Below are 14,730 nucleotides of genomic sequence, written 5' to 3'. Positions count from 1 at the left end.
ATTTCTAATTGTTTTATAAGAACTTTGTGTTTGAGATATGAGAAAAAGAACAGAGTTTAAAAAGTCTGCACCCTCCATTCTTACAGTATGACTGAGAGGACAGAAACAAGACTGCAGAGCTCCATAGACAGAAAACCATTCAAACCGCAACTGAGGGCTAAGCACACTCATAGGCCTATTTTAGCCTGGCTAATTACCTCCTCTGGCCCTCTTCTGCTGCTTCTGTTTTCTCCTTCCTCTGAAGCAGTAAGAGCTCACATGCACAAAAGAGTTCAAGATTTTTTAAACAATTACAATGAAACAATTAGGCTAAATACAGGTGTAAATGGTGCTGAACCTCAGCTGATGTGAAATGTGACAAAAAATAGAGCTATTTTGGGTAGGGCTATTAAGATAATGCTAGTAATAGAATGAATGAATGGCACAATATACCACAAATACCACGTCTACACAAACACACACACACACACATATATACATATATATATATATGTGTGTGTGTGTGTGTGTGTGTGTGTATGTATGCATGTATGTATGTAATGCAAAAGTCATAAGCAATGAAATCATAAGCCTTCAATTATATAATTCCCAGTCAAATCAGCCATTAATTGAATATAAGAAAAAATCAAGAAGCATTATATTTAAAAGAGATTCTAGTCTTTTCAGCAGACTTGCTTTCAAAGTTCAGTCTTAGATGTTGGTTGCAATTTCTGCTTCTCCTGATCCAAGTCATCCCAATTACAAATTTCAGATGTTCAATTTATGTGTTCTACTGCATAGGGAGGAATGGGCAGAAACTCTCAAATCTCTAAAAGATGAAAGCTTTTAAGTACTATTTATGTGATGTTGACAGTTTTAGTGGTCTACCAGGTCTCATAAAGTCGTTAGGAGACCAATTTTCTCTATTATTTTTAGCAATTTTTCAACACTAGGTTTGAAAATGTCTATTTTTCATACAATTTTTTCTGCATGCAAGTTGATGATCTCACATCTAACACTCAGAAAAATCTCCTTTAGCCATTTTATAGACATGTGAGAGAAATCTGTAACGCAGCTAAGGTGTGTTTGGGTAGTTGCTTGTGTGTATGTTGAAACTGAATCATAACAATGTCAGGGACATCTTTTGAAACACCTTTTGTTTGGAGAACTGGTTCGTTTTGAGATTGGAGGCATGGAGGAGGTTTAAAAGCAATTAGGCGCACAAAACTAAAGAGCAGGCAAAAGTTTTCTGCCATCGAAAAATGGCACAGCATCCTATGCATTTATACTAGTGAACTGAGATTATACCACAGTATAATACTATTAATGCAGGTAAATTATATTTAAATTATATAAAATTTATATCATACTTAAGGCTGTCACAATCATGAAATTACAACAGATGATTAATTATCACATATAATTATCAAAAAAATCTTTGCAAAAATCACTCACTCTGCCAACATTCGTACAAACTAAATTAGCCACACAGCTAACAAATAAACAAATATTACTCACACTGCCCTCACAACATGTTAGTAGGGTGAGCAATATAATATTCAGCATTAATGGGACAAATTATATCACTACAAACTTTTCTGAGCATATTGTGGATATGGTCAGTTCTTAAAGAACACTGACTAACAATGTTTCATACTGTTCCATTCAAGTGAGCATAATAGGCCTGTTTAATTGGATTTAGTGCAGTATAGTTCATGTGTATTCATTAAATATTTGTCTATTTTTATACACGCCAACACAGGTTCTATTTTGTTTGTTACAACTTATAAATCTCAGAAAAACAAAATATTGTCATGCGTATCATATGTCATGAAAATTTCTTGAAGTATTATGACATAATCTTTTTACTATACCGCCCACCCCTAATTTCTTTCTAACTCGGTGCTCAAACACTTTTTATGTTTTTATCAGCCCAATGGTGTGTCTCTATGAATCATCATCATCATTACTTTTATATATATAGCATCTTTCCTATGCTCAAGGACTATTTACAATAAATGAGCATGAACACAAACAATTAGCAACAAAAGGACAATACAGGTATACCATTCAAGTACAGACAGAACAATGATAACATAGTAACATAACAAGTAAATATTTAACAGAGATTTAAATGAAGATAGAGAGGAGACATTCTGAATAGACCTGGGAAGTGTGTTCCATATTTTGGGAGCTATTACACTAAATGATTGACCACCCATAAGGGTCAGTTTAAACATTGGAATATGAAGAAGGCCTAAATTTTGTGGTCTTAAGGTACGGTATGGGACATGTAGATGAAGAAGCTTGATCAGGTATTGAGGAGCCACAACGTGCAGAGCTTTAGATGTAATAAGGAGAACCTTGTACTGATGATGGAATGTAATAGGTAACTAGTGAAGACTGAAGGATAGAGCTGATATGGTCAATCTTCTTGGAGCAGGTGAGATGACTGATGACTGTATTTACTTTTTCTTTTATTCACATTTATTTGCCTTAACTCAGTGCACCCAATTTACATTTGTTTGTTGCAGTATAATATGGCTAGCGATGGTGGAAAATTACTGCAGTCATCTCAAATAGCTGTGAACATCTCAAGTAATTGCGATCATCTCAAATAATTGTGATGTAAGGGGATGTAATAATTGTGACAGGCCTAATTATACTTACATTGTATGTAATTTTACTGTTGTGATTTCAAATGAATATCACAATATTTATGAAATTCAAAGAGATGGCGGTGAAGGTGCGAGACCCGATGTCAAACAGAGAAAATGAGAGGTGAAAGGAGGGGTGAAAGGAGGGGTGCAAAGAGTGCCAGCTCTTACAAAAGCCTTCATTCATGTCAGGTCCCTCAGTCCCACACTAATCTGTTCCATGTTTCCCAAGGAAATGTCCACTTAGTCCTTCACCACAGAGCCTCTCTGCAGCACCTTTGATTCTCAACCTTGTTCAAATACTCACCCAAAGATTTTACAGGGCAACAGTTGAGTGGTGAGAGTGAGCATCAGTCCCTGCTACGCACAGGTAAATAAACCCACAACCCAGTCACAAACTGAAAGGAGCAAGCTTCTGACACCTTGCCAGATAAGCTGTTTTCTCTCTAAACTATTTAATGTTGGAGGTCTCTGCTTAGCACAACCTCACTTTACACGTTCTTAATATAGAATGACAACATGGTTTCAGATTTCTACAGAGGAAGTAAATATTTCTCTCTTGCCTGTTCTGCCTTCCTTGCCAATGGGAAGCAATGTAATAAGAAAAAATAACAAGCACAAACATAATGTGTGTGATGACCTCCAGAAAGTATTCTAAAACAATGAAAAAATAATGGAACAGTGTATCAGAACTTAAAACTGTTTTGCTACCCCCTCCTTCTTAGGCTCTCTTATTTATCATCTTTCTTCTGATTTCATTTAAATATGAATCAAATCTTGACTTCAGAATTAATATAATATTAAACCAGAAAATACAATGCTGTACACCATTCTTCATTAACTTTCAATCAAAATTATGATACTTATTTTTCAGGAGATATTTCTGAGAAGATTAGATATAAGATCAGATCGATGTAAGTAAATACAAAGAGGTTTAAATGAGGAAAGAGAGGAGGCATCACGAATAGACCAGGACCAGAATTGGGCACTCCTGCCTTACTGAGAAAAGGAAATAGATAATAATAAGAAACTTTGCAAAATTAAACAAAGACTCTGCTGGTGTTCTTAGAACAATGGACTGACCACCCCAGAGTCCAGACCTCAGCATCAATGGAAGTGTTTGGAATTACTTGAATTGTGAGAAACAGAAAATACAACCAACTTCTAAGACTGAACTTTGAAGGTACGTCCCTGCAGATTTCTGTGGAAAACTGAAAGCAAGTCTCCTAAAGAGTATGTAATAAAGGTAAAGTGTGGACACACAAAATACTGAAAAAAAATATATTTAATTGTTGAGTATTTTGGTGGCATGGTGGCGCGGTGTGTAGCGCTGTCACCTCACAGCGAGAAGGACCTGGGTTTGAATCCCCGGCCGGGTGGCCAGGGTGCTCTCTGTGTGGAGTTTGCATGTTCTCCCTGTGTCTGTGTGGGTTTCCTACGGGTTCTCCGGTTTCCTCCCACAGTCCAAAGACATACACTCAGGCCAATTGGACATGCTAAATTGCCCCTGGGTGTGAGTGTGTGAGTGACTGTCTGTGTCTGTCTGTCTGTCTGCCCTGCGATGGACTGGCGACCTGTCCAGGGTGTATCCTGCCTTCTGCCCAATGACTGCTGGGATAGGCTCCAGCACCCCCCACGACCCTGTCGGAGAAGCGGCTTAGAAAATGGATGGATGTTGAGTATTTTGTGTAGCTGTTTTCTGATGCTGAAAAAAATAGTCAACTTAATGGTCTTCTTTACTGGGAATTAAATGAACGGTGATCTTTGACTTTTGCACAGTACTGTATGTGCACTCAAAAATAAAGGTACTAAAAAAAGGTACCTTGCAAAAAAGACACCTTCTTTGGAGCAATACTATAGAGGAACCACTTTGGTACCCCCAAAGGAACAGTTTTGTAAATTGGGTGTACTTAAAAACTTAGCATGTGTTTAAGGATCTTTATCAATCAAAATTTGATCCTAGAATCTAACAAGAACAATTTAGTAACCTTTAGAGGAGCACCGTTACTCCCCTACTGGTCGTATATTGTGTATATTTTATATACAATGTATTTAGTACATTTACTTCCTCTGTTTCTCACTAGTATAAAACAGTTACCTAGTTTAGCAAAGATTCTGAAGTGGGGCAGCCTGCATAAACATGGCCTGGTCTGAGGAGAGCAGTCTAACTGAGGAATGAGTCATAAGATCCCTCCTACACGCCTTCAGACACAGCTCCAGCTTAAATGTTGGCTCGTCATCTACAGTCTCTCTGAGGCAGCTGCAAGGTCGGAATTGCCTAAAGATCCATAAATATGTGAGCGAGATTGAGAAAAAAGCCTTAACACAAAGAACCTTGTTAAAGGTAAAACTGAGATCTTTCTAGAAATAATAACTTTAACAAATTTAAAGTTATTTTTGTCTTACTTTTGTAGTTTTGTTTATATACAGTCTTCTCCACTAGTTCTTAACTGTCTGCCAATTTGTTGTGATCTCCTAGAGCTTTAAGATATACTGCTTGAATGCTACATCACTCATTACTAAAAAAAAAAAAAGTTTTGGCTCTATTATAAGGTATTACATAAGGTAAGGCATAAGGTACAATTGCTTTTAAACCAATATTTCACCCCAGTATTTCACCACAAACACACACACACATACACACACACATACATACATATATATATATGACAAAGCATATATGACAAAACCTCATATCTCCAAAATGGTAACTTTACAGGAGAAGGAAAAAACCTACTTAACTCTTAATGTAAGGCAATGAAACCAAAGGTTTTTCCAAGTCATTTTGGGCTGTTTCTATTGGTCCATACATCAAGAAATTTAAGGACAATGTAAAAGACAACATCTACAAACATTTGTTTTAGTTCAACAGCCATTACATTGTCAAATAACATAGTTTCATAACTAGTATTTAGTATTTAGTCAATAAAAGTAATGAAAACCACCGTTTAAAATGAAACACCTGTCACTGCTTTGTGAAAAATAGCTTTCATTATTTGCAGAATCAGCTACAAACTACTGGAAATGATGAGTCAGCAACAAATTACAGGTGATTAGAAACAACTTCTTTTGCTTTAGATCATTACATTTATAAAATATAATACCCACCTTGTAGGGTGGTAAATATATAAAACATTTGTTGTAATTTTTAAAACATTATACGGTACATTAACTATTAGGCTTTCCATCACATTCATAATATCGGTTAATTTTTGATAAAAGTGTTCATAACCCACATTTATAATACCCTACTCCTGCAGGTCTATAAAGCAGGTTAAAAAGGATTTAGATTGTAATTATCAACTGCTCCTTTGGAGTGTGAAATGATTAAGTTAAGCTGTTATTTAAGACAGATTCACAATGTAAGTAATGTGCTGTTCACAAATGCAAAAAAAGGAGTAAATGTTGAAATTCTGCCAACTAGTAGCGCTAAGGTGGAATCTTCAGACGGTGCTACTTCCAGAGGAGATCATTTCATTAACAGCATTATGAGCATTATTTCAAATATGCTGAATTATATGATTTAAATGTCTCAGATAATTAATTGAATAAGTATCAAATTTTGTGTTATGTCTTCATTCTGGGTCTAATCTAATCTAGGCTGTTTCAAGAAGCCTCATCATGGAATATCAATAATATCTGCTCATTTCTACTGCATGACTGCTCAGTGCATTACTCCAATAAATATAGTAAAAAGCAATAAAAAACACAGTCACTTTTTAATTGAACTGTTTGATCTGAATCTGAATTGAATGGAATTATAAAAATCTCCAGTAAAGATCTGGAGGAAAGCACACTTCTGCAGTTATGACTGTTCATCTGATAGATATATCTTCATATATTTTGTGCACATGCAATGATTTTGTGGAAAGTTTTGGCTTTATCTGTTAAAAAGTTATGCTACATTAAGTTGTTCATCCATGACCATAGTTTTAGTTGCTGAATTAAACACCAAAATGTTTGCATTTTTGCACAGCTTTTTAAAAACCCTGCCTCTGAACTGGTCTGTGTTATGCAGGCTTCATCGCTCTGGGTTATTAATGTGCCAATGCTGCTCTCTTGTGGTGAGATGTCATTTACAGCTCTTAAAAGGGAGCAATTCTCAAAACTGCTACATCATTTAAATGTTGAGATGCAAAGTCATTCAGAATGGCATTCAATCTTTATGGCTTGGATGTCTTTACAGTGGTAGTGATCACAATGTGTACAGCACAAATTTAGCCATTTCATTTACTTTTCAAAACAACCGGTGAACGTACACATCTTCTTGTTTTTTATATGCAGTGTTGATGATAGTAAAAAAATGGCAAATCCAAATAACTATACACCCTGCATGTACCACTCCACCATGTACATATAAAAAAAATACATTTTAGGGCAGAAACTGATCTCAAAATCAATATCACTGGGTAGTGAAATAATAATGATTTCATGTAAAAACTTTCTGTGAGGAATCTTTTAGAGTCATTAACCTCTTTTGAGAGTTTCCTGTCTTCAGCAGTGCAAACAATTCTGTCTCTGCATCAAACCACTATGTATGAGTTTGTTTATATATTAATGATTAAATTATGCAGAAACTTCAAAATCCAGAGTCAGTGGAATTCTCCTTTAATGCATAATGACTACTGGCCTGTCATTGGTTGATATGTTTACTGCTTCATTAAAGCTTGCAAAACAAATATCATAATAAGTATCATAATACAGAATTAGTTTAGCTCAGGCTAATATTATATGGGCCAATTGGACACGCTAAATTGCCCCTAGGTGGCAGTGTGTGTGTGTGTGTAAATATTTTGGAGAATCACTGAATATAAACTTTGTTTTTCATCTTGCTTCTCTATTATCATTGGCACAACAGAGAAACAGCTTAGGTTACCTGTTAAACAAGATAAACATGAAGTTATATGAAAATATCCAACCCTGCAGTAACAGTTTCAAGAGCATAATGGGCACTGCAATAAAAGATAATCTAATGGTTTTACGAAGGACACAGAGTGAATGTTGTAGCTAATTAAGCTCCCTTCCCATGCATCATGAGCAGCCTCATTAACGCTGATGGGAAAGAGGTTCACTTTCTGTCGTTAGCCTACTCGACATAGGCCTGAATTCAGTCTACCTAGCTTATGAAAGGTTTTAAGAAATGTATCAATCATTAATAAAGTAATCAGAAACACTATAAGGTAGAGTTTGCTTGACTATTGGTTTTTATTGTTGACTAGCCATTCAAAGAAGTCATTTTTTATGAGAATCTGGTAATGAGTGTAAACACTGTGTCATCCGATTGGAATGAATTAAGATTTCTGAATAGCATGTACTCTTCCAAACTGAACTGTCTTCTGTTAATTTATGTGTATTTTTATATACATTTAAGGGTACGTTGGTGTGTCTAAACAGATTACAACAAAAACCTAATTACACGGCTTCTGGAGATATACTTTTTTAGCAGTTGAGTTCTAACCTGCATCTTGCCTGACATTAATGCATCCGATCCAGCCAGTGAAGGACTTCTGGAAAAGTTAATGAACTGGAACAGGTGTAGCAGACTGTGGTTAGAACTAGATTCTGCAGGAAGGCAGATCTCCAGGACCAGGGCTGGGGACCACTGCTGTAGAGCATATTATTTTCACTTAGAAAACTGACAAAACATGTCATTTGACCAGGATATCCAAACTTCCAAATATCATTGTATATGCATCCATCTCTCCCCTATTCATCAATGGATCAATGAAGTGGAGATAGTCAGCAGTGTGAAGTTTCCCGGCGTACAACTCACTGATGACCTCACCTGGTCCCACCACACCAACACTATTGTGAGATCTGCCCGTCAGCATCTCTTCTTCTGCGTAGGCTTAGGAGGTTTGGTCTGCCTCCTCAGATCCTCACCAACTTCTACAGGTGCACCATAGAGATTACTGTATGGTACAGCAGCTGTACTGCCTGTGACCACAAGGCCCTTAGAGAAGTGGTGAGGACATCATATGCAACAGACTACCAGCCAGGACTATGCTCAGGATCTTCTATGAGTCTGTGGTGGCGAGTGCTATCCTCTATGCTGTTGCATGCTGGGGAAGCAGGCTGAGGGTGGCAGATGCCAACAGACTCAAAAAATTGATCTGCAAGGCCGGTGATGTTGTGGGTGTGGAGCTGGACTCGCTGAAGGCAGTGTCGGAGAGGAGGACGCTGTCTAAGCTGCAGGCCATTATGAACAATGGCTCCCAACCACTCTACGACATGGTGATGAGACACAGGAGCTCATTTGGTGCAAGAATGATTCTACCGAAACGCACCACAGAGCGCTACAGGAAGTCATTCTTACCTGTGGCCATCAAACTCTATAGCTCCTCCCTCAGTAAATGTAATAATTTAAATAATTTGAACTGCTTTATACTAGATGTTTAAAATTCATTATCACAGTCACCGCCACTTTACTGTATTCATAAGAACTTAAATCTCATGTACAGATAGTCTACATATTGCAAATTTCTCTTTAACTTTGTTTTAAATTATTAAAGTGTTTATGCTTTTACATAAATTGTTGCAACTGTAACAACTGCAATTTCCCTCTGGGATTCTGATTCTGATTCTGATTACAGGACATCTACCAGTCCCACTGCCTCAGGAAAATCAAAAAGATCTGGTCAGACAGCGGTCACCCAGCACACAGCCTGCCATCAGGCAGGAGATTCCGCAGCATCCAGGCTAGAACAACCCGGCTAATGAACAGTTTCTACCCACAGGCTGTCAGGCTTCTGAATAAGCTGTAAAGCTGTGGCTCTGTCCCCAACTATCACTTCACTCAGTCACTCTGTCAGTATTATTATTTTATCATACCATCTCTGCTATGGACAATAACAGTTTAACACTAAGCCACTTTAAAGAACTACAGAGCAGAGTCACCCATGTCACTTTTAATGTATATTGTCTCTATGTCTTGTGTGTATTGTGTCTATATTTTGTGTATATTTCACTATATTTTATATATATATATATATATATATATATATATATATATATATATATAGTGTGTGTGTGTGTATGTATATGTATATATATATATATATATATATATATATATATATATATATATATATATATATATATATATATATATATCGCTGTTGTCAGAAGAAAAGCTTTAATGTAAGTCAATGGAACCAGAATTATTCATAAGTCATTTAGGGCTGTTTCTTTTAGTCCGTTCATCATGAAAATTACACACAATGTAAAGGTCAACAGGCATGTTCAAATTATGATAAAACTGCCCTGACATGTTGTGCAAATGACAAATAAATTTGAAACTTGAAACATCTGGTATGAAATAATACTATAAATAGTTATCATTATTATTATTATTATTATCATCATCATAATCATCAGCAGGAGCAGCAGCCTGGGATTGATTCCCCAACTGGGCAACCAGAGTCCTTTCTGTGAGGAGTTTGCAAGTTCTCCCTGTGTCTGAGTGGATTTCCTCCCACAGTCCAAAGACATGCAGTCAGGCTGACTGAACACGCTAAATTGCCCCTAGGCACTGTACTGCATGTCTCAGGGAAGTGAACTTAACGAATATGTTTTTACACAAACCAAAGCAGACCATTTGTTACAGTATACATACTTTTATTTACACTCTATTTCTTTGAAATGGCATTGAAACAGTCAGAACTCTATCAGAAAACTACATGAATGACTACCATTGAACCTGTACATGAGGGAAAATTGTGAATGGGGTGAAAGGCTGACACAAAAGGTCCCTATACTGAGTTCTCACAGAGCTACTGCACAGCCTTTGCTAGGTTATTATACAGCCACCCTTCTCCTTGAAGGGGTTCTTGTCTTCAGGCACTCCTTTAATAAGAGGATCTTCAGCTGACTGAGCTTCAACAAACTCACAAAGCTCCTTCGCTGTTTTGGAGACCTTTGGAGAGAGAGCGGGAGAGCGAGAGAGAGAGACAGAGAGAGAGAGAGACTCAGAAACTGAAGTGCCAGAAGAAGTAAACATCAGTGTTAAATATCAGTTAATAAAACAATAAGTTAGGAGAGCCTGTGCACTAACATGATTTAAGATGAGACACAAGGCATTTTCCTTTTATAAAATGATAATTAAATAGAATATGATAAATTACATCCATATTTAATAAATAATTTAGATTATCATTACACAATTGTTGCTGCAAAGCAAAGTAATTCTATAACACTATGCCATGGTTGCCAAGCAGTATACGTTTAGATTATTCCTTGAAAAGGACAGTGGTTTAATAACTTTACCTATTTGTTGAGCACAGAATATCTTTGACTTACACTTTCATATGTTTGTGTATATCTAGTATTTTACAGTGGCTCTACTTATACATTTCTGAACCGTTTTGTAATCTGAATTCAGTTTTTAATGGTTATAGCTTCTCTTTTCTTCTGCCTTCTGTTTTTTTCTCTTCTGTATAGAGATACTCACTGGCTCTCTCGTGTTCTTCACCTCCTTCTGAAGCTGCTCAATCTCCATTTTCAGGATGTCTTTATCAGACATATCCCGTGCCATCTTGCCCTAAGAAGAGAGTTCACTTTATGAAGACACATACAATTCATTGATAGAACTGAAACATCTTGATAGCTTCTGTGAAACTACTCATGCAGACCATTTCAGCAGTCAAAGTCATTTTAACCATTAAAACCATTCGGACAGCTTGACAGTGCGACAGCCCTTTTCACTTTTAAATCACAACTTGTTTGTTTAGGCCATGAGTACCCCCAACACCCCATAAAATGATTATTGATAATGATTCCTCTCCATAGATAAATGATGAAATTTAATAATGTCATTTTTTACAGCCATATTCCTCGGCATGGTCCTAGTCTGTTCAATAGACTTCGGCATTTGTTTTGGTTAAAACACTGAAGTAGGTTGATGACTAAAGGTTTTGATAAGGGATATGTACACATCCTGAGAATTTTTTATAAATCATTACTAATGATAATGTAGTATAGCTGAGATTAAAAGTAGTCTGATACTACACCATTATATTTTATATATTAATTTATACCATCATAAACATTTTTTTATACCACACTAAAAAATCGATGTATTGAATTTATTATTATAAAATGAGTGCACCACTTCCACACGAATATATTACGCATCGACCCAACTTTGTCATTTAATTTACTTACTTTTGGAAATAACAGTGTTGATGTAATACAATGTATATATGCGGAAAAGATGTCCATGTCTTTACAACAGACGCATTCAAACAAAATGCATTGCTTTTTTTATGTGTGTTGCAGTTATTAAATATAGTTCTCATCCTTTAGATCCCTCAACCTGTCTTTTAAATTCTACTTGAAAAACAAAGAAAAAAACATCAAGTAACAATCTATTAGAACTATCTGCTGTTTTAAGTCTTTGCAGCTGAAGTGCTACACTTACCTATTGGTGAGGTGGGCAGATGATGGAGAGACTAGCTAGTTTTTTTCTCCTTTAAGGGACCATGCAAGTGGACTTCTGTAGAGGTACTGGGCACTCCTGACTTGAGCACTGGCTTCTTCATGAGCACCTCCAGATGGTAAGGGGTGGCGGAGGGAGGAGACTGTTCCCCAACAAACACCCCTCCGTCCCGATCTGATTAGCTTAAGCCAACTTAGTAATTTGAAAGGTCAAATCATGGAACCAGGGTAATGGAGTTCTTCAAGGCTCAACCTTAAGTCCTTACATCTAACTTTCTCCAGTTCCTGTGCTCTGCAACCTTAGGACACCTGCACAGGTTCTGCCTGTACCTGTGGGAATTGGCAAGGTGGGGTTTCATCCAGCTTTAAGAAATCTAATAGATTAAAGCCATGACCTCTTAAAGAGCACTAAACCTAGTGAGTTAGTGGGAGCAGGGATCATGTGGCCTGAACATGACCCATTACCCGTTCTTAAACACCTTTACTAAAAGACCAATTTAGTCCTTTTTAACTTAATTGCAGTTTTACCTTATAGACTTAAAATGTGTTTTATTTTTAGACTGTGGTTTGCTAAGAGGTTATAGGTTCATGTCACGCCACCAATATGTTTCCCGATATTTGAAAGCAGCCCTTATTCTTTACATGATGTAAACATTTTCTGAGTGGACCTATACAAATGGCTCAAAGGCACTCACAATAAAATGTTATTACATTAACATCCATTAAACTTGACATTTTTCCTTATATAATGTTACTATTTCAGAGATGCAGCAGCAGTGCTGAATACTAATGCTTACTTTCTGTAGGTAAGCATTAGTTTTATACCATGTGTAGGTAGACAGTATTGTCCAGAAAGAAACTACAGTAACCTATGACCTATCTTATTAGATGGCTAGACAGCAGGGTCAAACCCTACCCCTTAATTAGTTATGGTAAACACTACGATCCCTCTGATCTGATCCCTTACTGCAGGTGCTGGTTTAGGTGAGCCAGGCAGGGGGAAGGAAACAGGCGGCTTCCTTGGAAACACGTTTAAAATAGCTCGCCATCACTATCTATAGTGGTGAGAAGTTAAGACACTTGTTAGTTTCCATGTTCAGTTCAAATAAGGTCCACTCATTGCAGGCCTAAATGCCTTATTGAAATAATCCTGACACTTTTCTTCACAACAGGTTATTTCTTCTTAATTTTTAGATGTGGCTGAATACATGAAGTTGTTCTTTTTTACGTGGCCTTAAGCATTAGGTGATTTCACACTTCAACTGTTATGTTGTATTACATAAATCAACAATGTGAAATTTCCTCCTATTCTGATAAAAAGATAAAAAGCAGCTACATTATGGTTTCAGGGCAAAATTGTGTTTATTACCATAAAAATGACAGACTGCAGAACCTGTCATATTCAAATGTTTAAAACAGACAGTATGGCCTTTAATCTGTAAACTTCTCTTATGTTTGGTCTCTTGCTGTCTGTGCTGATTAATGACCCATTTATTGCAGAGGCATCTTGATTTGGAAGCGTCACCTCCTCTAATCTCATTGCAGCCTTTGTACTGTCTTAATCCCAGAGATTAGGCACTGTATCTTGTCACTCTCCTCTTGAGAATTTTCACTACAATACACATAGTAAATGTTTCTCTACACTCATAAAACTCAGGTAAAAAGGAAAAGAAAAATATGAATATAAATATAATAATGTTATAATAAAATTAATATCCAGACATCCTCACATTTCACTGGTGTGCAAATCTCAAGGCAGATAGGCAGACAGGGTTACGATTCATCAGTTTATTCACCTGAAATATTAAATAAAACTTCTAAACACGCCTTCTGGAGAATAGTTTGTAATATTTAAAACTAAGTTACTGTTGTGTATAACAAAAATGGTTAAAATGGCAAGTAATTCCCAACTTCTGCATGGTACTATAAATACTATTATGAGACTGTTTTAGAAATATTATAAGGTTAGTTATCTTATTTCTAGATGGGTTACTTCTTGTAAATAGATAAGATGAAAGATGCTGTAGATGCAGCTTGGGAGACGAGCACAGAGAAAGATGCTTATTGTTCTTAATTTGCTAACAACTTTGTTGTTAGTTTGAGATTATGGTGTTGATGGTGTGTTATACACTGTGTGCACAATTATTAGGCAAGTCTTATTTTTGAGGATTATTTTTATTAATGACCAACTACTACTCTTGGTTAATCCAAAATGTTAATAAACCTCAAACATGAATGTTTAAGAAAAATAAAGTGAAGTTTTGGCTTTCTTAGGAGAATATCTATATGTACATATTTATTGGGAAACTATAATGGTGCAGAATTATTACGCAGCTAAATGAAAAACACACATTATCCCATCTCACTTTTTTATTTTCATCTGTTCAAGTGAGAATTATAAACAAACAACTCAAAGCTTTCCAATGAACATTTCTGAGAAATAAAAAAAAAAATAGTGACCAATATAGCCACCCTTCTTTTCAATAACAGTGATAAGCCTTCCATTCATGGAGTCTGTCACTTTCTTGATCTGTTGACGTTCAACTTTTTGTGCAGCAGCAACCATAGCCTCCCAGACACTGTTCAGAGAGGTGTACTGTTTTCCTTGACTGTAAATCCACCGTTTAAGAATTGCCCACAAGTTCTCAATTGGGTTCAG

At 36.4% G+C, this 14,730-nt stretch overlaps 1 protein-coding gene across 1 annotated transcript; it reads right to left on the bottom strand.

Moving 5' to 3' along the window:
* Window positions 1–10,236: 10,236 nt before the first annotated feature.
* Window positions 10,237–12,178, bottom strand: gngt2a (guanine nucleotide binding protein (G protein), gamma transducing activity polypeptide 2a). The gene is made up of 3 exons (XM_017684252.2): window positions 12,055–12,178; window positions 11,086–11,175; window positions 10,237–10,551 (listed from the first exon to the last, which is right to left on the bottom strand). Exons 2-3 carry the CDS (start codon window positions 11,167–11,169, stop codon window positions 10,426–10,428), a joined length of 210 nt encoding a protein of 69 aa, XP_017539741.1. The 5' UTR covers window positions 11,170–11,175; window positions 12,055–12,178; the 3' UTR covers window positions 10,237–10,425.
* Window positions 12,179–14,730: the final 2,552 nt, after the last annotated feature.

This window comes from Pygocentrus nattereri, chromosome 14 (genome assembly GCF_015220715.1).
Source record: "Pygocentrus nattereri isolate fPygNat1 chromosome 14, fPygNat1.pri, whole genome shotgun sequence".
In the NCBI taxonomy this organism is placed as follows: Eukaryota; Metazoa; Chordata; class Actinopteri; order Characiformes; family Serrasalmidae; genus Pygocentrus; species Pygocentrus nattereri.
The sequence above is the reverse complement of the archived record's forward strand: the minus strand, read 5'-3'. Positions and strand labels throughout refer to the sequence as shown.

Excerpts from the sequence above, each read along its gene's own strand:
- gngt2a (XM_017684252.2), bottom strand. The coding sequence starts at position 11,169 with ATGGCACGGGATATGTCTGATAAAGACATCCTGAAAATGGAGATTGAG. Across the intron at positions 10,552-11,085 it reads TGAAGAACACGAGAGAGCCA|GTCTCCAAAACAGCGAAGGA; the intron begins GTGAGTATCTCT and ends CTCTCTCCAAAG.